Source organism: Emys orbicularis, chromosome 13 (assembly GCF_028017835.1).
Source record: "Emys orbicularis isolate rEmyOrb1 chromosome 13, rEmyOrb1.hap1, whole genome shotgun sequence".
NCBI classification, from domain to species: Eukaryota; Metazoa; Chordata; order Testudines; family Emydidae; genus Emys; species Emys orbicularis.
In genome coordinates, this window is record NC_088695.1 from 20309507 (window position 1) to 20337348 (window position 27842).

The 27842-nt window shown below is 50.7% G+C and overlaps 1 protein-coding gene across 1 annotated transcript; it reads right to left on the reverse strand.

Annotated features, from left to right (window-relative positions):
• Positions 1-26252, reverse strand: LOC135887574 (zinc finger protein ZFP2-like). The gene is made up of 4 exons (XM_065415301.1): positions 26145-26252; positions 7613-7718; positions 1981-2079; positions 1-1625 (listed from the first exon to the last, which is right to left on the reverse strand). Exons 1-4 carry the CDS (start codon positions 26250-26252, stop codon positions 1-3), a joined length of 1938 nt encoding a protein of 645 aa, XP_065271373.1.
• Between the last annotated feature and the right edge of the window lie 1590 nt (positions 26253-27842).

A 27842-nucleotide genomic window follows, 5' to 3' on the forward strand; every position in this document is an offset into this window, starting at 1 on the left:
TCAGTCCAGGGAGATGGATGCACTGTCTTGGCAGGAGGCAGAAGAGCTTGGTAGCTCGGCAGCCAGTTCAACAGCACTTAAAAGGGGCTGGCTGAGGTCTCCCCTGACCTGCCTGGGGTTTGCCAGACCAGGTGTAGGCCGCGGGTCACTGATCAGTTTGGGGCTGGTTACGGCTGCCTCCTCGCCCCACAGCCGGGCAGCTGGGTACTCTTGAGCCCAATTCCATGCCCGCCCGCTGGAATCGATGAATGTATGGTTCATTTCTGCCATCCAGTCAGGGGGCTCGGAGAGCATCTCTGCCTCATGGACCCTCTCATGCCTCGTGAGGCTGGAGAGCTGAGTGAAGCTTTTGCTGCACGCGGAGCATTTAAACGGTTTCAGGTCCGTGTGGGTGATCTGGTGCCTGGCCAGGATGGAGTGCTTGACAAAGCTCTTCCCACACTGGGTGCATTTATGGGGCTTCTCAGCTGTGTGGTGTTTGAGGTGCGCCCGGAGATTCGATCTCTGAGCGAAGCGTTTACCACACTCCTCACATGTGTAGGGCTTCCCCCCTGCATGGCTAATCTGGTGGAGGAGCAGCTCTGAGCTCTGAAGAAAGCATTTCCCACAATCCGGGCAGACGCTGGGTTTCTCATCCGCGTGGATTCTCCAGTGCTCAGAAAGAGCTGAGCTCACCCCAAAGCTTTTCCCGCAGTCGGAGCACTGATAGCATTTCTGCCCCATGTGGATTCTCTGATGTGTGACGAGGCCTCTGCTGTCCCTGAACCTTCTCCCGCAGTCAGGGCATTTGCAGAGCTTCTCGTCCGACGGAAGTCTCTGATGTGTGAGAAGGGGGGAGCTTTCCATCTCCTCCTCCTTTGCGTGCACGTGCTTGTGTCTAGCTAAATGGAACCTCATGCTGAAGCTCTTCCTGCAGTCCAGGCACTCGTAAGGCCTCTCTCCCGTGTGGGTCCGGCGGTGCCTCGTGAGGTCTGAGTTGTTACTGAAGCGTTTCCCACAGTCGGGGCATTTATAGGGTCTCTCTCCTGTGTGGGTTCTCTGATGGTGAATAAAGTTTGAGCTCTCGCTGAAGCTTTTCCCACAGTCCAGGCATATGTAGGGTCTCTCTCCCGTGTGCAGTCTCTGGTGGGTGATCAGGTGTGAGCTCACGCTGAAGCTCTTCCCACAGTCACTGCATTTGTAGGGCTTCTCTCCCGTGTGCAGCCGTTGGTGTCTAACAAGGGCTGATTTCTGGCTAAAGCTTTTCTCACAGTCGGGGCATTTATTGGGCCTCTCTCCAGGGTGGATTGTCTGCTGAACACTAAGTTCTGAGCTCTGTCTACAGCTCTTCCCAGACACAGTGTGTGTATCTCTATTTTCACCTCCTTTCCCTTCTCTCTGACAGGCTGAGATGTCTTTTGGTTTCTTGAGTCCTTCCCCACAGCAAGTGGGTTTTCTCTCTCCCTTCCCTGGCTGGTTTTTCTGATGTTTCTCCAGCCTGCGCTGACTCTCACAGGCTTCTCCCTGCTCATGACTCTGGGAAACATCCCTTTCAGCTCTTCCCAATAACATCCCAGGTGGTTCCACTTGCTCGGGACCTTCCTGCTGAGGGGTCTCCTCCTTGTTCTCCCTCACTGTCCCATAACCTGCTGGAACAGAGAGAGAATCCAGACAGGAGTCATTCCCTGTGCCGAGGAGACAGAGAACCTCAGAGAGGGGACCAGGAAGTGGGGGAACAAACCCAAATAACAAATGGAGAGACTGGAACATCAGGAGATGAATCCCCCGGAGGAAATGGGGGAAGGGACATTCCCACCCAAACACTCCAGCTGTCAGGCAGGGTGGATGGGAAGCTATGATGAGTGACATCTGCGATGAGGATACGACCCCTGTGGGGGACAGTCCCGGGGAAGGCAGAACTGGGGGAACACATGGGGTGTTGGTGGGAATCCCTCATTTTTACTTCACTTGCTGATGGCTACCAAGTTAGTTTAACCTCACCTGAAATCTCCCATTCCTCACAGCCCTGGAGATCTGGGACCCACAGCTCTTTCCCTTGTTCCATCTGAGAGCTCAGATTGGAGTTGTCAATGAGTAATCCTGCTCAGGAGAAAACACACAAACAACTGAAATCAGGGTTTATTCCATTTCCTTACAATAAGGCGTTATACGGGGTTTTAACCCAGCCCTATTCCATGCTGAGGGGCATGGGATCCGAACGGATAGGAACCTGGTCATGGAGACCCTTTGTGAGAGACAAATGCCTGCTGAGGAATGTATTGTTCCCCTTGTAGATTTTAAGGCCAGAAGGAATCATTATGGTCACTTCGTCTGACGTTAGGAGAGGCAGGGAACCAAAAGAGCATTCTAAAGCACACACTATCTATGAAATACAGAGCAACCCCCACTCCAGGTCCCACTGGCGCCACGAGGCTAGCTTGGCTCAAGGCTTCCTGCCCACAAAAGAGAGAATCCCAGTTTGTTTTCTGAGTGTGGATTTTTCATGCAAGTTCCTTAAAACCAGATGCTCCCGGGTGAGGACATGGATGTTAAGTAGCCTCTTGTTGCATTCTGCAAGCCTAAGAGCTTTGCTCTGACAATTCTGTACAAGATCTCCCCTCCCTCCACTGCTCATAGACTCCAAGGCCAGAAGGGACCATTGTGATCATCTAGTTTGACCTACTGTAGGACACAGACCAGAGACCTGCCCCACAATAATTTGTGACAAAGTTCCTCCTCTACCTTGGTGGGTCCTGTGCTTATTGGCGGATTTGCTCGCCTCAGAGATTCATGGCAGCCCTCAGTTTGGCCACTTTCGTGGCTCAAATCTGCTGTTTTACTCAGATAACCTCATCACCGGCCAGCAGGGGGAAAAGGAAGGAGAACAATCCCTGTAGCCTCTGCTGATCCACCATGTGGGTTGGGGAACAGCCCAGAGACCTTCCCCTCTGGTGGAACCCACAGTCCAGGTCTAAAAATCGACTTCTATAAAATCGACCTAATGTTGTAGTGTAGACAAACCCTATTAGTTTCACTGGCCACAGCACGTCACCTTCGGCAACCTCGGCTGCTCTGCTCAGCCCCAAAGGCTGCTGCACTTCCAGGGACACAGATTTCAAGTACCTCACATGTCAAGTGCCCACGGTGAGACGGTTATGGATCTTAAGAGGTGCTGGAGCCAATGGGAACTGTGGCTGCCCAAGGTGTCAAGCTGGGTTCCTAAAAAACGGAGGCTACCAGTGAGGCCACTTTTTAAAAATGTGTGCCATTAAATAGTCAGCTAAGAAAGATTTAACACAAGCATGACCTATTATTACAGGGTATTCTATTCTGGTGTACAGTTAGCAGCTAGGAAGACATTCATGTGCATTTGTCAGCTCCTAGAAGGACCTTAGCTTAAATTTGGAAGCTAAAAGCATAAATACTTTAAAGCAATTCCTTTCACTGCTTTGGGAAAGTTACTGTTAACTCTATGAGGGTCATTTCAGGGCAGTTCCCAGGAAAGAGGCAAATAAAGTTCATAACAAATCCTGGCAGGTGTCACAAAGTGGCACTGTTACACATAGTCTCCAACCCCTTTTCCTAGGCATGTGAGCAAGTTTTGACTCTTGGGATGATATATTGTGCTTTGTTAGTTTTGGATTATGCCAGGTTTGGAGTAGAGGCAGCTTTGGGACAGGAGAAGCTGCGCGAGGAGTAGGAGAGATTGCTCTCTAAATACAGTCTGCTCGAGACAGAGCTGCTGTCTGGGAACTGGTGTGGGGTTGAGATTCCTAGGAGAAGGGATTGCCCTGCATGCAGTTTGACCTTCTCATGTCAGGATTGGTGTACTGCAATTTACCCTTACAGTGTATACAGACCGATTTCAAACTTAAAAGTACGTTGGTATAGCTCAGGGGTCGGCAACCTTTCAGAAGTGGTGTGCCGAGTCTTCATTTATTCACTCTGATTTAAGGTTTTGCGTGCCAGTAATACCTGCTAAAAACGTTAAAATGTCTCTTTCTATAAGTCTATAATATATAACTAAACTATTGTTGTATGTAAAGTAAATAAGGTTTTTAAAATGTTTAAGAAGCTTCATTTAAAATTGAATTAAAATGCAGAGCCCCCCGGACCGGTGGCCAGGACCCGGGCAGTGTGAGTGCCACTGAAAATCAGCTCGCCTGCCGCCTTTGGCACGCGTGCCATAGGTTGCTTACCCCTGGTATAGCTCAAGTTCAGTGGTCACAGCATGTTACCTTGAGTCACCCATGTGTGATGAGAACTAGCTGGCTGAAAACCCTCATGGATAATCACTGATTTCTCCCCCACTGCGAAGCCAACCTGCAAGACCTCGGACAACTGCTACTGCTTGACAGAGGGGCCAGGTTGGTGTCAGAAGGGGATACTGGTGTCAGAAAAGGAGGCATCCAGGCTGTTAGTGCAACTCTCTGTTCTGAGGGGTGGTTTTGTTATCACAGCTGAAGTGTATCTGAGTCCAGAGGGATAGAAATCCTGCTTGTACATGTAGCAGCATAATAATTAACGATATACACCCAGTGCTTAATTTGTAATGAAAGAGGTGCCAGGGCTCAAGCTGAGCAGCTGGAGAGTGGCGGCTGCTGGCTGGGCACCCAGCTCTGAAAGCAGCACTGTTGTCAGCAGCAGCACAGAACTAAGAGTGGCATGGGACAGTATTGCCACTCTTCCTTCTGTGCTGCTGATGGCAGTGGTGCTCAGGGCTGCCCAGAGGGGGGGGGGGGGGGCAAGTGGGGCAATTTGCCCCAGGCCCCACAGGGGCCCCCACGAGAATATAGTATTCTATAGTATTGCAACTTTTTTTTATGGAAGGGGCCCCCGAAATTGCTTTGGCCCAGGCCTCCTGAATCCTCTGGGCGGCCCTGGTGGTGCTGCCTTCCGAGTTGGGCAACTGGAGAGCTGCGGCTGCTGGCCAGGAGCCCAGAGGTGTCGGTGCTATGAACTGCCAAGCCTCGAGGTGCCAGGGCTCAGCCCCGGCACAAATTAATCACTGCCTACACAATTATAGAAGACAGAAGTGATCATATGACAAATCTGTTTCACTAAAGATTTTGGCCACAGGGAAGTTGTTGTTGGCATGCCAGGTGACAGAGTTATATTACAGGGTGTCACACACGTGCATTTAAGATTGTAGGAAAAAACCCTGCAGTGTATAATACAAACATTGGAATTTCCAGACTGGATCAGACCCAGGTATGGACCTAGCCCAATATTCTGTCTCTCACAATGGCCAGCACCAGCTGCTTCAGAGGATGGTGTAGCTGTGTGGGATAATGTGCCCCATATTAGGTCTTTTCCTGGTCTCTACTAGCCAGAAATTGGCTTCAGACCTGAAGTGTGATGTCCAATCCTTTTTTGAATCTTATTAAATTCTTGGCCTCAACAACTTCCTGAGACAATGAGTTCTGAGAGATAATATGTGACCATGTAATAAAACAGTGTCCTAATGCTTATGCTTAAGCAAAAGGGGGCAGTTAAAGATCCACAAGGGGTCCCTTACCTGTGGCCTTTCCTGGCTTTCTTATGCTTGACTGCAGTGATGGTGTGCCACCCAGGAGCCACCTCCTGGTGGCATGCTCGGTCCTGCAGACCTGCAGCTCTTTCTTGCTCTCTTGCCGTCTTGCAATGATTACTCCCAGACCAGAATGCTCAGACCAACATTCCTCCTTTGTGGGGCTTATTTCATTAACTCAAAAGTACAAATCTTTAACCCTTCCTGTCCATCCATCTTCTGTGAGCCCGGGTGCTAATCCAGCCAGGCACTCTCTCCTAAACTCACAAGTTCACAGCCTCCTCCTGGGCCTGTGTAATCATTCAGATAAACTAACTGGCTCAGATTTAGGTGCCTACGTCCCAGTTTCAGGTGCCACTTTTATACAATCCCGCTCTCACTGCACATCTAAATTACTGCTGTAAAAGTTCTCTAGCTGCCTAAGTTCCTGTTCTGGTCACGCACACCGCTGCCTCCCTCTAGGCATCCAGACACTATCTCCTTTCTGAGCCCCAGCACGATCCCTGAACCAGGCTAAGCCAGGCAGGTGAATGCCTTACTTCCCTGCAAAGCCTGATCTGCTAGGTGTGCTCAGAGCATGCCTCAGCCAGGTCCCGTTCCAAACCCAGAGGAGAAGGTGCCCACTGTATGACTCAGAGCCCAGTAGTTAGCACTCAGCTGGGATGTGGGTCAAACAGGTTCAAACCCCCCCCCCCCCGCCTAAGGATCTGACTAGAGATCTGTATACACCCCCTTATTGCTCCTACTGCCCCGTCCAGTCTCTCCCTCCTGCCCCCTCTCCTCTCCCCTCGGGCTGGGAGACTCGGTCCCTGGCCCGGGTCCGGGGCGTTTGCTCTCCCGGAGCTGGCTCGGCTCCTGTAGGCGCTCAGGGGGGCAGCAGCGCTGAGATTCGCAGATCCCCGCCCGGGAGCAAAGATGAGTCCACCGCTCCGGCTGGACACAGAGGGGCGGTAGGAAAGGGCTCTCCCCGCACAGACCCCGCTGGGGAGGGGACGGGAGGAGCAGCTACTCCGGATGGAGCAACAGTGTCTGACCTAGGAAGTGCAGCCTGCATGCAGGAAAGCAGCAGCAGCAGCCTCCCGTCCCGCCCCTCCCATAGCAACAGCCAGGGCCCGCTATCGACTGCAGCTAATGAGCTCCCCTCCCTGCGCTCCCCAAGGGCAAAAGCGTGGCACGGGGGGAATCCGGCCAGAACCCTTCTCGCCTGCCTGAACAGAGAGAAACCTCCAGCGCGAACGAACCAGAGACAGAGCCGCAGAGAAACCTGTCCCCTGTTGCCAGCCAGGGCTCGGGCAGGGCCTGCTCTAGGTTTTTTGCCCGTTCCCCCCCCCTCCCCTTTTTTTTTTGGCTTTTACACATGTTTGCACTTTGCAATGTTTTTGTTTTGTTTTGACTGTTTACAATTTTTTAAAAAATGAAAATAGAGAATTTGTAGTTAGTGAAATAAAACAATTTCCTACTAGTGCACTCATTTGATTTTAACAAAATCACAGTTACAAACAATTTGGGTTCAACTATACACTGTAATGAAAAATATTAGTGTCTTCCGGTGCACGTAGTTTCTCATAAATTAAAAGAATTTATATCAACTTAATTTTTCTGGTTTTTATACTTGCGTAGTCTTTTAATAATTTAGTGAAATCTAAATTTTTTGCAATGGTACTTTCCATTGAAATTAATGCGACTCCTGACAAACGATTTTGAGACATGGTGGACCTCAAATAATTTTTTAGTAATTTCAGTTTTGAGAAATTGCGCTCACCAGAAGCCATTGATACTGGTAATGTTAAAAGAAGCAGACTTTTAAGGTAAATACATTATTCCTTCAATATTACCCATGCACACATCTCACAAAGATTCTCACTCTTGACAAGTTACCAGCCTTGTGTAGATCCCTTCCATGTTCCTCTTTGTGGGTAAGTGCCCTGTAAGACACGTGTGGGGTGCAGTGAGTTTGTCAGGCCTGCGGTGACAGGGGGCCCTTTGCCAAGGGGTGCTGGTGTCACAGCTGACAGTATTGGGCAGGGCGCTGAGGCTGGTGGGGCAGGTAACACTCACTGGGCTGGGGGGCAGGCAGTGCCGGGATGGGGCAGGGGCAGGTACCTGTCAGTCTCCAGCGCTCGGGCCGCGCCAGCAGCCTCTTCACCTTGGAGTCTCCCTCGCTTCTCCGGAGGCCACTCCTTCTCTTGGGCTCCCAGGGCACGGTGCGCTACCGTGGAGGAGCCACAAGGGGTTGGGCTCGACTGGGGCCCCGCACCAGCCGGCCGAGAGCAGCAGGAACCGGGCGCCGCTCGGGGGGAGCCGGGCGGCCCGAGCCCAGGGTGGCGGCAGCCTCTGCAGCAGCAGGGGCAGGCGGGGAGCGTAGCCCGCCATGGGGCAGGGAAGGCCGCACTGCTGCTGCTGTTTCCCTGCCCCGCCGCGTGGCGCAGAAGGAGGTGCCTACAGCGGCTGCCCCCCACCGCCCATGGAGCCGGAGTGCAGGGCCCAGGGCCCAGCCCCGCCTGCCACCTGCTGATAAGGGCTGGGCTGCGACTTCCTGCTCATCGCCGCAACGCCAGGCCAGTAGTGAACCCAGCCCCCGGCCCTGGTTCTCCTTTCAGGCTGAAAAAAAGGATGGCCGGAATGCCACCCCTGGAAATGTGCCGCCCCAAGCACGTGCTTGCTTTGCTGGTGCCTAGAGCCGGTCCTGGGCTCGGGGCAGCCCCTGGGGCCAGGTGCCCATCAGCCCAGACCCCTTTATTTGGGGGTCTCTGGAATCTCCTCTTTTCCTATAAAATCCACTCCCAGGCAGAGCTCCGGCTCGTCCCTTGGGGCTGGGCAGGCCAGCTCTAGGTTTTTTGCCGCCCCAACCAAAATTTTTTTTGGCTGTCCCCCACCCCAGCCCTGGGCTCCCCCCCCGCACCCTCTGCTGCCCCAGCCCTGGGCTCTCCCCCCCCCAACCAGCACCCCCTGCTGCCCCAGCCCTGGACTCTCCCCCCCCAACCAGCACCCCCTGCTGCCCCAGCCCTGCCCCCCACCAACTGCACCCTCCTGCCGCCCCAGCCCTGGGTCACTGGGCGGGTCATTCAGCAGGAATTTTGGATGTGCACAGAACACAGACAGGATGGGTTCCCATATGGTTACAGAACTGCAGTAAAGTGGAACAATTTTCAGCTTGTGTGATTGGAGGATATCTGGATGCATATTATAAGACTGTCCTACGTAAATGAAGAAAAGTTGAGGTGCCTTTATTATTCTTTTGTTCCACTCTTCGTTTCTATGGGGAATTTGCCAATGCAATATTGCTGTCTTCCTTTTAAACAAACAAAATTAAAAAAAAAAAGTCAATGACTGTTGAAAATAGCAATTCCAGTCCTAATAACTACTGGGAAGCATTTCTTGCTCTATTTTATCCTACTTTTTCTACAGCAAGTTACAGTGGATCAGTATATTTTATTTGGGAGAAATAAAGTAACAGCTGCCCAAATTGAGCTTGAGCACTCCTGAATTTTGAGGGTATTCACAGGGCCGGCTCTAGGCACCAGCAAAGCAAGCAGGTGCTTGGGGCGGCACATTTGCAGGGGCTGCATGGGAGCTGTAGTTCCTTGGTTATCTCCCTGCCTATAAAGCCAGCCCTGGAGCAGGGAAAGAACTACATTTCCCAGCATTCCCTTGGCAGCTATCAACAGGAAAGGTAGGGGGAGGTAGGTAGGTAGCTGAGATCTCATGCGGAGGCTTGCTGTGAATGGAGAGCTCACTGCTAGAATGGGGTGGCACTGTGAACGGTAGGGATACCACATTCAAAAAAGAGGACACTTCACGGGGAAGGGGGGAATAGCCCCACCCCCTATCCACTCCCTCCCACTTCCCGCCCCCCAACTGCCCCCCACAGAACCCCCAACCCATCCAACTCCCCCTGCTCCTTGTCCCCTGATCGCCCCCTCCAGGGACCCCTGCCCCTAACTGCCCCCCGGGACCCCACCCCCTATCTAAGTCTCCCTTCTCCTTGTCCACGACTGCCCCCTCCTGAGACCCCCACACCCTACTGCCCCCCTAGGTCCCCACCTGCTACCTGTCCCCTGACTGCCCCGACCCCTATCCACACCTCCGCCCCCTGACAGACTCCCGGGACTCCCACGCCTATCCAACCACTGCCTGTCCCCTGATTGGGCCCCCCCCCAGAACCCCTGACCCATCTAACCCTCCCTGTCCCTTTACTGCCCCGACCCCTCTCCACACCCCCAGCCCCTGACAGCCCCCCCTGAACACCCGACCCATCCAACCCCCCTGCTCCCTGTCCCTTGACTGCCCCCCGGGATCCCATGCCCCTTCTCCAACCGCCCAACCCTTTTACCGTGCCGCTCAGACCAGCGTGTCTGGTTCCATGCAGAGCCAGACACGCTGCTGCGCTCCCCAGAGTGCCCAGCCCCGTCCCCCCAGAGTGCTGCTGGTGTGGCACGCTGAGGCTGCAGGGGAGGAGAGGTGGGGGAGCAGGGGTGGGGCTCTGGCTGCTGGAGTCCCCGATGCGAGTGGCTCAATCCGGCCGGGCCGCCCTGTCAGCTGTGCTGCGCTATGCATTCGGAGGGAAATCCCGGACCTTTTGAGAGTTTTACAAATTCCTCCCGGACGTCTATTTAAAATCCAAAAAGCCGGACATGTCCGTGAAAATTTGGATGTATGGTAGGTAACCCTAAAACAGGGAACAAGTATGCCCAAGGAGAAGAAGACTTTGGCCCATCTATCCCCTTCAGAAGACATCCCCAGACTGGATTAGGGATACTGGTGTGTGAGACCTCACCTTGCAGCCCCCAAAGAAAGAATTGGGTGGACTAAGTGGACAATGCACCTCTCTATCTGAAGCCTAGCAAGGGAGGTACGTGAATCCCACTAGAATTTAAAATGAAAAGTAAGGGAGGGGAGGCTCTACTAGAGGACCTGGGCAGCTTTAGATACAGTACCAGGCACCTAGGAGGATTTCCACTTCTGAGCCATGGAAGCAGAAATTGACTTTTCCTTTCCAGATTTAGCTAATATTCAGAAAGGGAATCTAGCACCCAGGGCCGGCTCTACCATTTTTGCCGCCCCAAGCAAAAAAAAAAAAAAAAAAAATGCCGCTCGGACTGCTGCCGCCCGAACTGCCGAAGCGCAAAAAAAAAAAAAAAAACCCTGCCCGGACTCTGCTGCCCCAAGAATGGACAGAATGCCGCCCCTTAGCATGTGCCGCCCCAGGCACGTGCTTGCTCCACTGGTGCCTGGAGCCGGCCCTATTCCCCATTCCCCTCTCTCAGGTTCCCATGCCCACCAGCACAGGGAGTGACTCCTGTCTGGATCCTCTATCCCAGCAGGTTACGGGATGGTGAGGGAAAACGGGGAAGAGAATCCTCTGCAGGCAGGTCTGGAGCAAGCGGCACCACAAGGGAAGGGCTCAGGAAGATCCGAAGGGAGCGTTTCCAAGAGTCCTGAGCAGGAAAAAGCCTGTGACTATCAGAGTGAGCCAGTTATGGAGAATGGACACCCTCTAAGGAAGAGAGGGAATAAGTCCACTCACAGGACAGTCAAGAAACCCAAAGAAATTGCCCAGCCAAGACACCCCAGTGGAAAGAGATCAAACACATGTGGTGAATGCAGGAAAAGCTTCCTTTGGAGATCCAGTCTGATCACCCATCAGCGACTGCACACGGGGAAGAAACCCTACAAGTGTGATTGCAGGAAAAGCTTCAATGAGAGCTCAGCCCTTAGTGTGCACCAGAGGATCCACACGGAAGAAACGCCTTTTATATGCCCTGACTGCGGGAAAAGTTTCACTCAGAGCTCAAACCGCGTTCAGCACCAGAGGATCCTCACAGAATAGAAACCCTACAAGTGTTGTGACTGTGGGAAAAGCTTCAACGACAACAGGCACCTCATTAGATATTAGAGGATATTGGTGCTATTGTCATTTACAATGCCTCCTTGTCCTGGAGTGTCTTTGGGCTGGAAGGAGGAGACACGAATCTAATGGGACCTGGTGGGGGCTCCCCAGGTGGAGGATCAGTCTGGGATCTGGTTGGAGGCTGTATGGTGCCCCCACTTGGGGGTATGTAGTCTCTATACTCTGTGAATGGCAGAATCTGTAAGAAAACCTAGAGAACCCCACCTACACTGAAGGAAGTTGATAAGCAGCCAGAGTGGAGAGCGACATCACCAGCGGTGGATGGGCCCCACTGATGTGGCTTTATTTAAACTGATGGGGCAGGAGGGAGGCTGCAGGCGAGCTGAAAATAATACAGTATTGATAAATGCTAGACATTTGAGTGCAACACAATTAGACAAACACCACCAGCCCTTCGCCCACACATCACATAAACAAAACATCAGCTGTGCCCACTGATTGCACCCACATACCTGTACACACCCATTGCCAGCTGTGCTCGCTGATTGCACCCACATACCCGCACAAACCCAATGCTAGCTGTGCCTGCTGAATGCACCCACATACCCGTACACACCCAATGCCAGATGTGTCCGTTGAATGCACCCCTCTCAGCACAACGATTAACTCCTAGTGCGTAACACTACGTGCTCAGAGGCAAGAAGCTCAGTTTACTGTGTGAAAGAGCTTGTCAGCTGGTGGTCCCAGTGACGATGCAAGAGATAGGGGAAAGATTCCCTCTGGAAATGCTCAGTCTCTACGTTCAAATGAGATTGTGGAATCTACTCCAATTAAACGGCTGTGGGATGGTCCTCAGCTCCACTCATTCCTTGCTCCTGGCAGGAGTGGGGACTTCCAAAGAGGGCAGGGGCAGGCAGGTCTGTCCTGACAAGGGTCTCTTCTCTCTTGACACTGGCCTGGCATGATCCCTGAGGTCCTGACTGGCAATATAAAGGTACCTTGTGTCAGTAGCTGGCAGTGCCCCTCTGACTGGAGCTTTGGGTATGGAGCTCTGTCTCCCTGAAGCTACCCTGGTGGACTGCCCAACTTCAGGGCTCCCTCTCCCCAGCCTTTGGGGAAAAGGGCCTGGCTTCTGACTGGGTTAAAGGGCTCAGGTACCATCACTGGCTAGTCAAAAACAGGGAAGAGGGATGACTGAAAATTTTTGTTTTATTTTTTATTTTTTGTGATATTTTCAATCAAAAATTTGTGTTTGTCTTTTATTGTTCTCCATTTTTGAAATATTAAATGTTCCTAAAATTAATTATTTAGGGGTTGTTTAGTCTCATAGTGAGATTTTTTGAAGGTTGGGCACAGAGGGGCATTAGTGAAGGGATCTCCCCACATGGACCCCGCTGGGGAGCAGCAGCACACAGGAAGCTCAACCTGGGAGATGGTGAGCAAAGAGAGCTGCCTCCTTCCTCTCCCCTAGCAATAACCAGAACCTTCTGGTGGTGACAGCTAATGATCCTCCCCCTGGACAGAAACAGGAAAAGTGGGGCAAGTGGGGTGGGGAGGATCCAGGTCAGGTCAGAATCCTTCTCTTTTTCCTGAACAGAGAGAAACCTCCAGAGCAAATGGACCAGAGACAGAGCCCCAGAGAAACCTGTCTCTGCGGCCAGCCAGGGCTTGGGGCAGGACCTGGGGCCAGGTGCCCATCAGCACAGGGCCCATTTATTTTGGGGACACCCTGAGACAGCCCCAGGTCCATCCTCCTCCGGTTCTGCAGGAGTCTCAGATTCCTGTCCCTGCCTGCTGCACACAAGGAAGGGGGAGGCTAATGAGGATGCAGCCATGATCATTAGATTCCCCTGTTAGAGGGCAGCTAGTAGAGTAGGGTTGACAGTCAGGGCCCCATAGGGGCTCCAGACCTGTGGAGTCTCACAGGGTTCTGGACAGAGAAATGACTGGCTGAGGGCAGGCGGCCTTGTAAGGAGGCTGGACACTTCTGAGCACTGGAATGGGTTACCTAGGGAGGTGGTGGAATCTCCTTCCTTAGAGGTTTTAAGGTCAGGCTTGACAAAGCCCTGGCTGGGATGATTTAGTTGGGAATTGGTCCTGCTTTGAGCAGGGGGTTGGACTAGATGACTTCCTGATATTCTATGACCCTAATTGGAGCCATCAGAGGCCATGGCTGGGATCTGATATGTCCATGAACTGGGGGTTCTTGTAACAGGGCAGTTCACCTATTAAGGGCTGTATGGATCGCTGATGACTAATGAGGCACACCTGGGTTAGATTAGCTGTTTCCCTACAAAGAGCAGCAGGAGGCACTCAGGAAATTGCAGAACAAGGAAGGCTGCTGTAGTGAAGACCCTGTGATGGGAGTTGCTCCAGTTAAAAAGGGCTGGGGGCAGTGCTTCTATATGCTGGGAAATTTCCCCAAATCTGGGAATTTGTCAGTAAAATGTTTTGAATGAAAAGTCCCAATTTCCCAAATTGAAACATTTTACTGACAAATTCCCAGATTTGGGGAAATTTCCCAGCATATAGAAGCACTGTAAAAAACTTTATCTGGGAATTTTTCACCAGATTTGGGAAATTGTTAGTGTTAGGATGGGAAAAGTTGGCATCACAATATAGAAGCACTGGCTGGGGGTTGCCTGCTGACTCAGGAAAGACAGTGCAGAGAGAATTCGCAGGGAGTACAGCAGCTGCCTGGGGAGGGTGGGCTCCAGCAGAGAAACCTCGGGTTCAGGGAATGAAACAACAGGCAGGAAAGGCCGGGGGAAATGGGTGGACTTGAGAACTTTATTCTGAATGCTGGTTAATGTAATAGAGCATGATGTGAGAAGGGATGGGGATGGGACGGGACAGGTGTTTATGAAGTGTATGGAAAATCCCAATAAATGGAGGCTGCCTGTGGTGTGAGCCTAGAGGGATCACTGGAGGTGCCCTGCCTGCTTCCAGCTCTGTTATTTCTGGGTGTGCTTTCAACACCAATAACTTGGGCAGGGGGAAGCAGTGGGAGGGGGTGAAATTTGCAAAGAGAAAAGTGAGGCTGAGTCTCTGGAGAAATGTCCTGGCAGTGAGATCTGTGGGGCCAGGAAGCATGTCCCCAGGGGAAGCAGTTTGGGGGCTTGGCCCTAAGGAGTCAATGGAAAGGGTTGGTACTGGGTGAGGGGGTCTCCTCCCTTTATGGGCAATGTCAGCAGCGATTTGACATTTTTTTGGCAAGGGCTTTAGGGGCTTCGTTCCCCACTCCAATGACACTGACAAAATCTGCTCTCTTCTCTATCCCCTCCCCCAGAGATGCCCACAACATCATCAGCCTGTGCATGCAGAAGGGAAGGAGAAGCATGTGCCATGAATATTTCTGCTAGAATGATCTGCAGGGAATTTAATTAATAATGTTGCTGTGGAAACGTCATCATTAGGTCCCAGCATCAACATCATACTTGAATGGACAGGGACTGAATCTTCCAGGAGCAAAATCCTTACAGAGGTGGGGTGGGGGGTGGGGGCTTTGTGCTGGTGCCACTCTTTATGGCACTGGGACTCCTTATCTACCTGAATAACAAGAAAGGGGATTGGCTCAGGAGTGGGGCAGGTGGCACCAGGATTTCTGTTCAGGGAATTGTCCCCAGAAGGTCTGCTGGGCAATGGTCATGGAGCCTTTCGGATTTCACTAGAGCTTAGGCTCATCATGACGATTGACTTTAACTTCCTCTTCAGGAGGAGACATTGGGTTGTTGTAGACACATTTGGTAGAATCCAGGAATCATGAAGTTCCTTTTTGTTTATCTGTGAACTTCTGACCCTGAAGTTTAGTTTGTTGAATAGGAATGGCTTATTTCATCCTGTAACCTGGATCCCCTTGCACACAGTTAAACATTTGGCAGATTATTCACCTCCCAGAAATTGTTGTTATATATCAGGAAAACCCACATGGAAGAGAAAGTGTGGGGAAAGCATTCAGTGCTCCTACCTGATCACCCATCAGAGAATCCATGAGGCTTAATTTTTGAAATCTGTGATGCTTAATTTTCCCTGCTTCATTCGAACACATCAAGAATTGTGTTGTTTAAGGATTGAAAGGGGATTAACATGTCTGGCAGATGCAGAGGAATCCCGATATTGTTAAGAGACTGAGACTGAGAATTTTGGAAACAGGCTTGGTTGGATAGTATTTGGGACACAGACATGATTTTCAGTGCCCCTGTGAAATTCCATCTGGTTACCAACCAGCTGTACAAAATTGCCTTGGGCATATGTGCAGAAAAACTTCTTCAAGACTTGTCCCTTAACTCTCCATCCACATTGCACATGCTCCAAATCCCTGTGAGCCTCCTATATCATATCATATGCCAGACACAGAGTTAGAGCTGCAGACGTGACACAAGGTGGATCATGGATTCATAGGGTGAAACCCTGGCCCCTTTGAAGTCATTGGAAGCCTTGTCATTGACTTCAGTAGGGTCAGGATTTCACCCATGGATTTTAAGGTCAGAAGGGACCTCTATGATCACCTAGTCTAATCTCCTGCATATTGCAGATCAGACAATTTCGCGTAGAAACTCCTTCACTGAATCTGTAACTTGTTGAAATACAGTGTATCTTTGAGAAAGAGATTTCCAATCCTGGTACAAAGACATCAAGTGATGGAGAATACACAACATTCCTTCATAATTTGTTCCAGTGGCCAGTTATATTCATTGTTAAAAATGTTCATCTTAATTCCATTCTGAATTTATCCCTCATGTTTTCCAGACATTCTTTACTGAACCTTTTCCAATTTTCAGTTTCTTTTTTTATACCAGAGGCACCAGAACTAGACACAGTATCCAAGAATGGTCTCACCACTGCCATCTAGAGAGGTAATACCAAACACCACCTCCCTACTACTACTCAGTATTCCCCTATTTCTACATCCATGATGGATCACAGGCCTGGTCTACACTACGACTTTAATTCGGATTTAGCTGCCTTAATTCGAATTAACGCTTGACCCGTCCACACAACGAAGCCATTTAATTCGAATTAAAGGGCCCTTTAATTCGATTTCTGTACTCCACCCCGACGAGCGGAGTAGCGCCAAAATCGAATTTGTCAATTCGAATTAGCGTTAGTGTGGCCGCAATTCGATGTTATTGGCCTCCAGGAGCTATCCCACAGTGCACCATTGTGACCGCTCTGGCCAGCAATCTGAACTCGCATGCACTGGCCAGGTGGACAGGAAAAGACCCGGGAACATTTGAATTTCATTTCCTGTTTGCACAGCGTGGAGAGCACAGGTGACCACAGAGAGCTCATCAGCACAGGTAACCATGCAGGCTGATAATCGAAAAAGAGCACCAGCATGGACCGTACAGGAGGTACTGGATTTGATCTCTATATGGGGAGAGGATTCAGTGCTAGCTGAACTGCGTTCGAAAAGACGAAATGCCAAAACTTATGAAAAAATTTCCAAGGGCATGATGGAGAGAGGCCACAATAGGGACACAGATCAGTGCCGCGTGAAAGTCAAGGAGCTCAGACAAGCCTATCAAAAAGCAAAGGAGGCAAACGGTCGCTCCGGGTCAGAGCCGCGGACATGCCGCTTCTACGCTGAGCTAAATGCATTTCTAGGGGGGGCCGCCACCACTACCCCACCTCTGACTGTGGATTCCGAGCTGGGGATAATCTCATCAGGTACACCTGATGATTCCGTGGAAGGGGAAGAGGAGGAGGAGGAGGAGGACGAGCTGGCAGAGAGCACCCAGCTCTCCGTTCTCCCCAACAGCCAGGAACTGTTTCTCACCCTGACTGAAGTACCCTCCCAAGCCTCCCAAGCCAGCACCCAAGACCATGACCCCATGGAAGGGACCTCAGGTGAGTTTACCTTTTAAAATATAAAACATGGTTTAAAAGCAAGCATTTTTAATGATTAATTTGCCCTGAGCACTTGGGATGCATTCGCAGCCAGTACAGCTACTGGAAAAGTCTGTTAACATGTCTGGGGATGGAGCGGAAATCCTCCAGGGACATCTCCATGAAGCTCTCCTGGAGGTACTCCAAAAGCCTTGCCACAAGGTTTCTGGGCAGTGCAGCCTTATTCCGTCCTCCATGGTAGGACACTTGACCACGCCATGCTAGTAGCAAGTAATCTGGTATCATTGCCTGACACAGCCTGGCAGCGTATGGTCCCGGTGTTTGCTGGCATTCAAGCAACATCCGTTCTTTATCTTGCTGTGTAATCCTCAGGAGAGTGATATCGCTTAGGGTAACCTGGTTGAAATAAGGGAATTTAATTAAGGGGACTGAGGTGGCCGTTCCTACTGGGCTGTTTGCCTGTGGCTGAAAAGAAATCCTTCCCTGCATTTAGCCAAGTGCAAGGGGGGGGGGGAGGATTGGCCCAGAGCTTTTCGCGTTTTGCTAGCAGGGATCTTCCCTGATACCAGCCACGCGGTGGGGGGAGGGAGAAAGCACTCATCCCAGAGAATTCATGGCGGGTGGGGGTGGGGGGGTGTTAGTTTGGTTCCTGCAGGGATCTTCCCTGATACCAGCCACGCGGTGGGGGGAGGGAGAAAGCACTCATCCCAGAGAATTCATGGCGGGTGGGGGGGGGGTGGTGTTAGTTTGGTTCCTGCAGGGATCTTCCCTGATACCAGCCACGCGGTGGGGGGAGGGAGAAAGCACTCATCCCAGAGAATTCATGGCGGGTGGGGGGGGGGGGTGGTGTTAGTTTGGTTCCTGCAGGGATCTTCCCTGATACCAGCCACGCGGTGGGGGGAGGGAGAAAGCACTCATCCCAGAGAATTCATGGCGGGTGGGGGGTGGTGGTGTTAGTTTGGTTCCTGCAGGGATCTTCCCTGATACCAGCCACGCGGTGGGGGGAGGGAGAAAGCACTCATCCCAGAGAATTCATGGCGGGTGGGGGGGGTGGTGTTAGTTTGGTTCCTGCAGGGATCTTCCCTGATACCAGCCACGCGGTGGGGGGAGGGAGAAAGCACTCATCCCAGAGAATTCATGGCGGGTGGGGGGGGGGGGGGTGTTAGTTTGGTTCCTGCAGGGATCTTCCCTGATACCAGCCACGCGGTGGGGGGAGGGAGAAAGCACTCATCCCAGAGAATTCATGGCGGGTGGGGGGGGGGGGTGTTAGTTTGGTTCCTGCAGGGATCTTCCCTGATACCAGCCACGCGGTGGGGGGAGGGAGAAAGCACTCATCCCAGAGAATTCATGGCGGGTGGGGGGGGGGGTGGTGTTAGTTTGGTTCCTGCAGGGATCTTCCCTGATACCAGCCACGCGGTGGGGGGAGGGAGAAAGCACTCATCCCAGAGAATTCATGGCGGGTGCGGGGGGGTGGTGTTAGTTTGGTTCCTGCAGGGATCTTCCCTGATACCAGCCACGCGGTGGGAAGAGGGAGAAAGCACTCATCCCAGAGAATTGGATGGGGGGGGGGTGTTAACCTTCAGCAGCAGAAAACAAGCTAACAGGAAAACTGCAGCACAACGGGCTTTGCTTGGTATGTGGGAAAGCAGGGCGCAGAAGCCTAAAGACAGTGGCTTACCATGGCAGCATGCAAGGTGAATTCTGTTGCCCCGACCTGCGTCTGTGATCTCTAGCAGCAAAGCCACAGGCACTCAATATTAAGAGGCAAAATGCGACCTTGCACAGAAATCACATGTGCTATGTAATGTGAATAGTATACACCGTGAAAGAGTATAAGCATTGTTCTGAAAAATGTATCTTTTAAAAAAATTCTCTCCTTTTTTCACTCCCTCCAGCAGGTGCAAATGTTTCAAGCCTCCCTCCTCCTTCCCGAAGGCTATCCCAGATAAGGCGTCGTAAAAAAAAGACGAGAGAAGAGATGTTTTCCGAAATCATGCAATCCACCAGGAATGAAAGAGCTCATCTGAATGAGTGGAAGGAGACGGTTTGCAAGTATAGGAAAGAAGCCAGTGACCGTGAGGACAGGAGGGACCAACGTGAGGACATGAGGGACCAACGTGAGGACATGAGGGACCAACGTGAGGACAGAAGGGACCAACGTGAGGAGAGGAGAGACGCTCGAGATGAGAGGTGGCGGCAGGAAGATCAGAGGAGTCGGGAAGCAACGCTGGGGCTGCTGCGTGAGCAAACAGACATGCTCCGGCGTCTGGTGGAGCTTCAGGAACGGCTGCTGGAGAACCGAGTGCCGCTACAGCCCCTGTATAACCCCCCTACCTCCTCACCATGTTCCATAGCCTCCACACCCAGACGTGTAAGAACACGGGGGGGAAGGCTCCGTACACCCTCCCATTCCACCCCAGTGGACAGCCCAAGCAAAAGGCTGCCATTTTTTTAACCTTTTTTTACTGGGCTTTTCCTTCCCGCAGATCCTCCTCCCAAACCCCACTCAGGTTCTGTGCCGCTACAGCCCCTGTATAACCCCCCTACCTCCTCACCATGTTCCATAGCCTCCACACCCAGACGTGTAAGAACACGGGGGGGAAGGCTCCGTACACCCTCCCATTCCACCCCAGTGGACAGCCCAAGCAAAAGGCTGCCATTTTCTTAACCTTTTTTTACTGGGCTTTTCCTTCCCGCTGATCCTCCTCCCAAACCCCACTCAGGTTCTCTCCCTCTTTTTATAATCAATTAATAAAGAATAAATGATTTTTAAACAATGGTGACTTTATTTCCTTTGAAAGCAAGCTGGGGGAAGGGGGAGGGTGGGTTCCTTACAGAGAATGAGTCAATAAAGGGGGCGGGTTTTCAGGAAGGATAAACAAACATAAATTTCACACTGTAGCCTGGCCAGTCATGAAACTGGTTTTCAAAGCTTCCCTAATGCGCAGCGCTTCATCGTGTGCTCTTCTAATCGCCCTGGTGTCTGGCTGCGAGTAATCAGCAGCCAGGCGATTTGCCTCAGCCTCCCACCCTGCCATAAAGGTCTCCCCCTTGCTCTCACAGAGATTGTGAAGCACACAGCAAGCAGTAATAACAATGGGGATATTGGTTTGGCTGAGGTCTGAGCGAGTCAATAAGGATCGCCAGCGACCTTTTAAACGGCCAAATGCACATTCTACCACCATTCTGCACTTGCTCAGCCTGTAGTTGAACAACTCCTGACTCCTGTCCAGGCTGCCTGTGTATGGCTTCATGAGCCATGGCATTAAGGGGTAGGCTGGGTCCCCAAGAATAACAATTGGCATTTCAACATCCCCCACGGTTATTTTCTGGTCCGGAAAGTAAGTCCCTTGCTGCAGCCGTTTAAACAGATTGGTGTTCCTGAAGACGCGAGCGTCATGAACCCTTCCCGGCCAGCCCACATGGATGTTGGTGAAACGTCCCTTGTGATCCACAAGTGCTTGCAGCACCATTGAGAAGTACCCCTTGCGGTTTATGTACTGGGTACCCTGGTGCTCCGGTGCCAAGATAGGAATATGGGTTCCATCTATTGCCCCACCACAGTTAGGGAATCCCATTGCAGCAAAGCCATCCACTATGACCTGCACATTTCCCAGAGTCACTACCTTTCGTAGCAGCACCTCCGTGATTGCTTTGGCTACTTGCATCACAGCAGCCCCCACAGTAGATTTGCCCACTCCAAATTGATTCCCGACTGACCGGTAGCTGTCTGGCGTTGCAAGCTTCCACAGGGCTATCGCCACTCGCTTCTCAACTGTGAGGGCTGCTCTCATCTTGGTATTCTGGCGCTTCAGGGCAGGGGAAAGCAAGTCACAAAGTTCCATGAAAGTGCCCTTACGCATGCGAAAGTTTCTCAGCCACTGGGAATCGTCCCACACCTGCAACACTATGCGGTCCCACCAGTCTGTGCTTGTTTCCCGGGCCCAGAATCGGCGTTCAAAGCCTATAACCTGGCCCATTAACATCATAATCTCCAAAGCACCGGGGCCCGCGGTCTCAGAGAATTCTGTGTCCGTGTCCATGTCCTCATCACGCTGGTCGCTGCGCTGCAATCGCCGCCTCCTCCTCCTCCTCGCCTCTTTTTTCTGGTCCTGTGTAAGCATAAACTCCACGAGAAAGCGCGAGGTGTTTATAATGTTCAAGACTGCGTTCTGGAGCACAACGGGATCCATGCTTGATGCAGAATGGAGTCTGCAGAGTTCACTCAGGAAAAAAGGCGCGAAATGGTTGTCTGCCGTTGCTTTCAGGGAGGGAGGGGGAGGCTGTACCCAGAACTACCTGCGACAATGTTTTTTGCCCCATCATGCACTGGGGTCTCAACCCAGAATTCCAAGGGGGGTGGAGACTGCGGGAACTATGGGATAGCTATGTAAAAGCTACCCACAATGCAACGCTCTGGAAATCGATGCTACTATGGTAGCTTGGACGCAAACCACCGAATTAATGGTGCCTAGTGTGGCCGAATACATTCGAATTTATAAAATCGGTTTCCTAAATTCGAATTATATAAATTCGAATTAATCCTGTAGTGTAGACATACCCTTAGCCACAGCATTACCCTGGAAGCTCATGATCAGGTGCTTTCCACCACGCACCTAAGTCATTTTCAGACACTGCTTTCTGGAAGACAGTCTCCCATAGCCTGTATCTATCAAATCAGATGTTTTTGATTGCCCGCAGTTTACCAAGTGATCTGGTTTGCTCTACAGAACTGACCAGTTGTCACCACTCCACCATTCTTTTGTGTCATCAGCAAACACAAATGATTCCATGTTTTTTCCCCAGAGTATTAATAAAGATATTGAATAACATTGAACAGAGAACAGGATTCTGAGGGACTCCAGTGGAAACAACTCCATTCAGTGGGATAGAATCAGCTCTGTTTTGCTCGCTGTCATTTCTGTTAACATTCTATTCCAATTAGAATCATAGAACTGGAAGGGACCTCAAGAGATCATCTAGTCCAGTCCCCTGCACTCATGGCAGGACTAAGTATTATCTAGACCATTTCTGACAGGTATTTGTCTAACCTGCTCTTAAAAATTTCCAATGATGGAGATTCCACAACCTCCCTAGGCAATTTATTCCAGTGCTTATGTTACCGAAATATCGGGTCCGCCTAGCTGAGAGCCAATAACAGCCGGACAGGGATAAGGAAGAGATTGCTTTATTTTGCAGAAGAAAGGAGAGCTCTGCACCTCAGTACAGAGACTCTGTCTTATACAAATTTTACAGATTTTTTATACACACTTAGATAAAGACTCCTGCCGTGTTAACACTTGATTGGTGGTTGCCAGACCCCTTACTTCTGCTATTTGGTCAGTGAAAACCGGTTTGGAGCCGGTCTCCTCTGCCTCAAGGCAGGGGAGACAAGATAGTTCAAAAGTTCAGGCTAGCTGTGTACGTGAGGCTCCTGCTACCCCTAATGGCCGTTGGTAGCCATAACGGCTGCTAGATTGTTAAGAAAGAGAAGGGGGGAGGGGTCACTACTGATTGTCACAGTCCTTCCTTCGGGCCTGACAATTCTAAATTGTCAGGCCCGTTGCGCAATTTGCGATCAACCTGGAGGGACAGATACTGGGTCTTCCCTCGGGTAGCAGAGCCTTTTGTGACAGCTTTACACAGACATTTTGCACATTGTAACAATACTCAAATAACACATAAAAAAAGAAGGGAAATAATTCACTTAACAATTGTTCGGAAAAGTCCTGTAAACCAGGACCCAAGGTCTGGGAGGAGGTCCTTAAAGCTAAAGGTATGATCAAGAGATATAGCATGGAAAACAACAGCAGCATTCTTAATAGCTTGCAAATTTTCCTTAATTAAGCCAAAGCGGTTAATATAAAAACAGCATTTTTTTTTAATCTGAGCACAAGCCCCCCCTACTTCAGCATTTATGGCATTTAACACACGTTTATTTTGCAGTGCTAATTCTGCTATTTCATTGACTTTTTGCTGTAACTTTTGAAGAGCGTCTAGGGAGGCATTAGCTGCCTTTTCAAGCTCTGCAGAAATATTTACTACCGCCCTCTCTAATTCTGCTACTTCCAACCCAGGAATAAACGCATGGACAAAGGAATGAAACCCCGTTTGCCTGACTACCAAGGGATTTTCGGCACGTTTAGCTTGAGGCTTTATGTGGGGGGTGAAGAGCTTGTGAGAATAGCTCCCCAGGTTGAGGATCTGACTTGAATCTAACGTGTGGTTTATTTAGACATCCGGTAGTACCCGGGCCACCCCACATCGACCTCGCCAACCTGTGGGGAGAGCTTTGTAGGCACTGTGGCCACAGATGAAATACAAGCCGGAGTTTTCCAAATAGAGGGTAAGGGTATTTCCCGCGACCCGATGGCGCCAGGCCACCCTTACATCCCGGTGCTTGGAGTTACTCATTATTCTATCCTGACACCTCCAGTGGGATGCATTTAGGTGCCCTAGGGCGTGGGTGTTATTTAGGATGCCTTTACAATATGTAACAGCAAACAATTTGGCTGTGAAACTTGCAAGTGTCCCCATGTGTTTTGGGCATCCAGACATCCTTTTAAGGGACGGGTGAGGCAACAGAAGGCCAGAGTAAATATTTATATAGTATGCATGTGTTTTATTTATGGGACCTAATGGGAGGAATGAGGGAAGCCACTGCCCTTGATAATACACGCCTGTTGATTGTGTAGTAAAACCCATACTCAGGCGGCAGGGGGAGTAGCTTTGGGCGTTTTTAGGAGTTTTTAAAGGATAAAGGGTTTTATTTTTGACATTAAACTGAAGGGTTTGCTCGCAGGCCTCAAGGGGAAGATAACCCACTTCCCTTCCAACTCCCTCCATATTTTCTAAGCAAAGGCGCAATTTATACCCAATCCCTAAAACATTAAAAAGAGGGACCCCCTTAGCAGCCCAGTAGTAATGCCAAACTTTAGACACCTTTCCATAGTTATTATACTGGTATTTTTCAACCCACGCCCATTCAGTTTTTTGCATTACTTGTAAGGAGAGTACTTCAGAGAGGTTTGCAGGTGCAGCCCACAGCCCTATTTTTTTCCTCAGAGCGGGTTTGGTGGCACACCCAGCAATCAGACAAGTGTCCCAATGTGGCTAGTCGTTGCAGGGATCCGGCCGCTGGGTGAGGGTTAGCATTTATAAAGGGCAAACTTGAAAGAAGTAGCCACAGCACCACTGTCCACAAAGTCATGGTTATGAAGCCTTAGGATTTAATTCGTTGGAACAAGAGTTTTAGTCCCTTGAGAGGTTCGGCTTTCCAGGAATTGTCTGCTTCAGGCTCTTCCGGATCGCGGTGGGAAGAGCTGGCGGGGCTCCCTCGAAGTCTGGAGTTGTCTGCTTCTGGCCCCGGCCTAGGGGCTAGCTTGACTCGGGTGTGGTGAATCCAAGTGTCTCGTCCCCTCACTCGAATTGCAGTGTGGGAGGTAAGAAGGACTTGGAATGGGCCTGCCCACCAGGGTTGGAGAGGCTCGTGTTTCCACTCTTTCACATAGACCCAATCCCCAGGAGTGATCCGATGGGCAGGGACATCAGCAGGTAGGGACTGAAATTGAGCTGCGTACCTGTGGAGAGACATGAGAGTGGTTTGGAGGGAAACAACATATCTGGTTAGCTCCTCGTCACCCCATGTAGCTAAGTCGGACACAGGTCCTGGATCAGCAAATCCGGTGTATGGCCTGCCAAATAAAAGTTCAAAGGGTGAGAGACAGAGCCGGCCTCTAGGGGCAGTTCAAACTGCCAAAAGGGCCAGAGGTAGGGCCTGAAGCCATTTTAACCCAGTCTGTGCACACAGTTTTGAGAGTTTAAGTTTTAAAGTTTGGTTCATTTTTTTTACTTGTCCAGACGACGGTGGTCTCCAAGGAGTATGTAGAAGCCAGGTAATACCTAGGGCCTTGGCAAGGTGTTGAATAATCTGGGCAGTGAAATGAGTCCCTTGATCAGAGTCAATAGACCTAGGAGGGCTAAAGCTAGGGATGACATGGTTTAATAAGGTTTTTCCCATTTCCAAGGCAGTTGCTCGTCTAGTCGGGAATGCTTTGGTCCAGCCAGTTATTTGGCACACGATTACAAGAAGGTACTTGAAGCCTTGGCACTTAGGCATCTCTGAATAGTCAATTTGGAGCCGTTCAAAGGGCGTGTATGCCCATAACCTTGCTCCGGGGGGGCATTTTGGTTCCCCCCTTGGATTGAATTTTGCACAAATATTACAGGTAGCAAGGACTTGTTTAGCTTCTTGGAATACCCCAGGTGCATACCAAAGTTTATTTACAGTAGCTGCCATGGCCTCTGCTTCACCGTGTGTTTTTTGATGTAGTTTAAGCAGGGCAGGTCGCAGAGCAGCTCGGGGCAGGGCTCTTTTCCCATCAGGTAGTTGCCATTCCCCCTTTTGTGTCTTAGTGGCCCCAATGTTTTCCCAACGACTAACCTCTGATGGTTCAGGAACAAAAGGGACTGGAGTTGGTGAGGGAGAGGACGTGAGCACCATTTGGTTGGCAACAAAAGGTTGAAGGGAGGCTGTCTTTGAGGCTGTATCAGCCAATCGGTTCCCATGGATGGTGGGATTGTTTCCCTTTTGATGGGCCCGAACATGGATGATGGCAACTTCAGATGGCAAATGTATGGCTTTCAATAATTCCAGGATCAAGGGCCCATGAGCTACCTTAGTGCCACTGGAGGTAATAAACCCGTGTTTTGCCCAAACTTGGCCTGTGGCATGGCAGACGCCAAAGGCATATTTCGAGTCAGTATAAATGTTTACAGACTGACCTGCGGCCAACTCACATGCTCGGGTGAGGGCTATTAATTTTGCTGCCTGGGCTGAGGTGGAGGGTCCCAGAGGTGCAGACTGTAATACCTTAAACTGGGTAGTCACTGCAAATTCGGATATCTGTTGGCCCTCCAAGACTCGTGCAGAACCATCTGTGTATAGTTCCAGTTCAGCATTCGGAATGGGCACATCTGAAAGATCTGGTCGGGGTTTTTCTTGATGATGCACTTCTTGAAGACAATCATGTGAGGGCTCATGATCGTTGTCCGGGAAAGGTAAAAGGGTGGCAGGGTTCAAGGTATGGCATTGCTTAATTTTTAAGTTGGTCCTAGACAACAAAGAAACTTCCAAATGCGTTAGTCTCTGAGAGGTTAAATGTTGAGTTCTTTTTTGGACTAACAGTTGTTGGGCTGCGTGTGGAGTCCGTAGGGTCATTGGATGGCCCAAGGTAATCTTTTCTGCTTGGGGCACCAGGAGACCAGCAGCAACCACTGCTCGGAGGCAGCCAGGAAAGCCTTGTGCTACAGCATCCAATTTTTGGGAATAATAGGCCACAGGTCGCTCTCTAGGCACAAAAGTCTGAGTAAGGACACCAGAGGCCACCCCTAGCCGCTCATGTACATAGAAAACAAAGGGTTTTCGATAATTAGGGAGTCCAAGGGCTGGGGCTGAGGCCAAAGCTGTTTTAATTCCCTGGAAGGCTTTAACGGCCCCAGAGTCCCAGTGAAGGGGTTCCTCAGCATTATGGGTGATCTGCTCAAAAAGGGGTTTTGCCATTTCCCCAAAGCCTGGAATCCAGGAACGGCAAAAACCTGCAAGGCCTAGAAATCCCCGCATTTCACGTTTTGTCTCTGGTCGGGGAATATTAAGGATTGACTGGATATGGGTACTGGATAACGCTCGATGCCCCGGGGTGAGCACATGACCAAGATAGGTTACCTTGTCTTTGGCAAACTGCAGCTTAGAAGGAGATACTTTATGTCCTTTCTGTGCCAAGCAGTTTAGCAAGTAAATAGTGTCCGTTTCTCATGTTACCTGATCCGGAGAGCAAACCAGAACGTCATCCACATACAAGATATACGTAGACCCTCCCGCTAGGCTAATATCAGCTAAATCGCGTGCCAGGATAGAGGAGAAAATGGTTGGTGACTTAACATATTTTTGCGGTAGTCGAGTCCAGGTCAGCTGTTCTGCTTTCCTGGTCTCTGGATCCGTCCATGTAAATGCGAAAATATTCCAGTTGTCTCGATCTAAGGGAATACTGAAAAAGGCATTACACAAGTCTATTACCGAATAGCAAGCAGTACCTGCTGGAATGGCAGTCAGGATAGTGTGAGGGTTAGGTACCACGTTGTGTCTAGCCTGGACGACTTTATTTACTGCACGCAAGTCCTGGACAAATCGGTATACTGGTTTTCCATCTGAATCCGTGTCAGGTTTTCTGACTGGCAGAATGGGGGTGTTGAAAGGAGACTTGGTGCGAACTAGCACTCCCAACCGCAGGAATGTTGTGATAAGATTCCGGAGGCCAATCTCGGGGGATGGGATACTGATGAATCCGAGGAATTTTAATGCCTGGCTTCAGGGTTATGCGTACTGGTTCTGTTCGGAGAGTGCCCAAGTCTGCTTTTGAAGTACCCCATAGGGAGGCTTGTACCTCCTGCCTGAGTCGTTCGGGTAGGATCAGGCCCGTAGGCAGGATCGGGTCCTCTGAAGCCTGGGTTAATGCGGCACATAGCTGAGGAAGTTGCTTTTAAGGCAACCGCAGGATGATTTTGTTATTTGAAAAGAAAATCTGCGCACGCAGTTTACACAACAGATCTCTGCCCAAGAAATTAACTGGAGAG

Coding starts and splice junctions, on each gene's coding strand:
- LOC135887574 (XM_065415301.1), bottom strand. CDS start 26,252: ATGAGCCCTCACATGATTGTCTTCAAGAAGTGCATCATCAAGAAAAAC. Junction 7,719..26,144: donor ACTGGAACTATACACAGATG/GTTCTGCACGAG, acceptor CCTCCACGGTAG/CGCACCGTGCCCTGGGAGCC. Junction 1,626..1,980: donor TGAGGAATGGGAGATTTCAG/GTGAGGTTAAAC, acceptor CTGTTCCAGCAG/GTTATGGGACAGTGAGGGAG.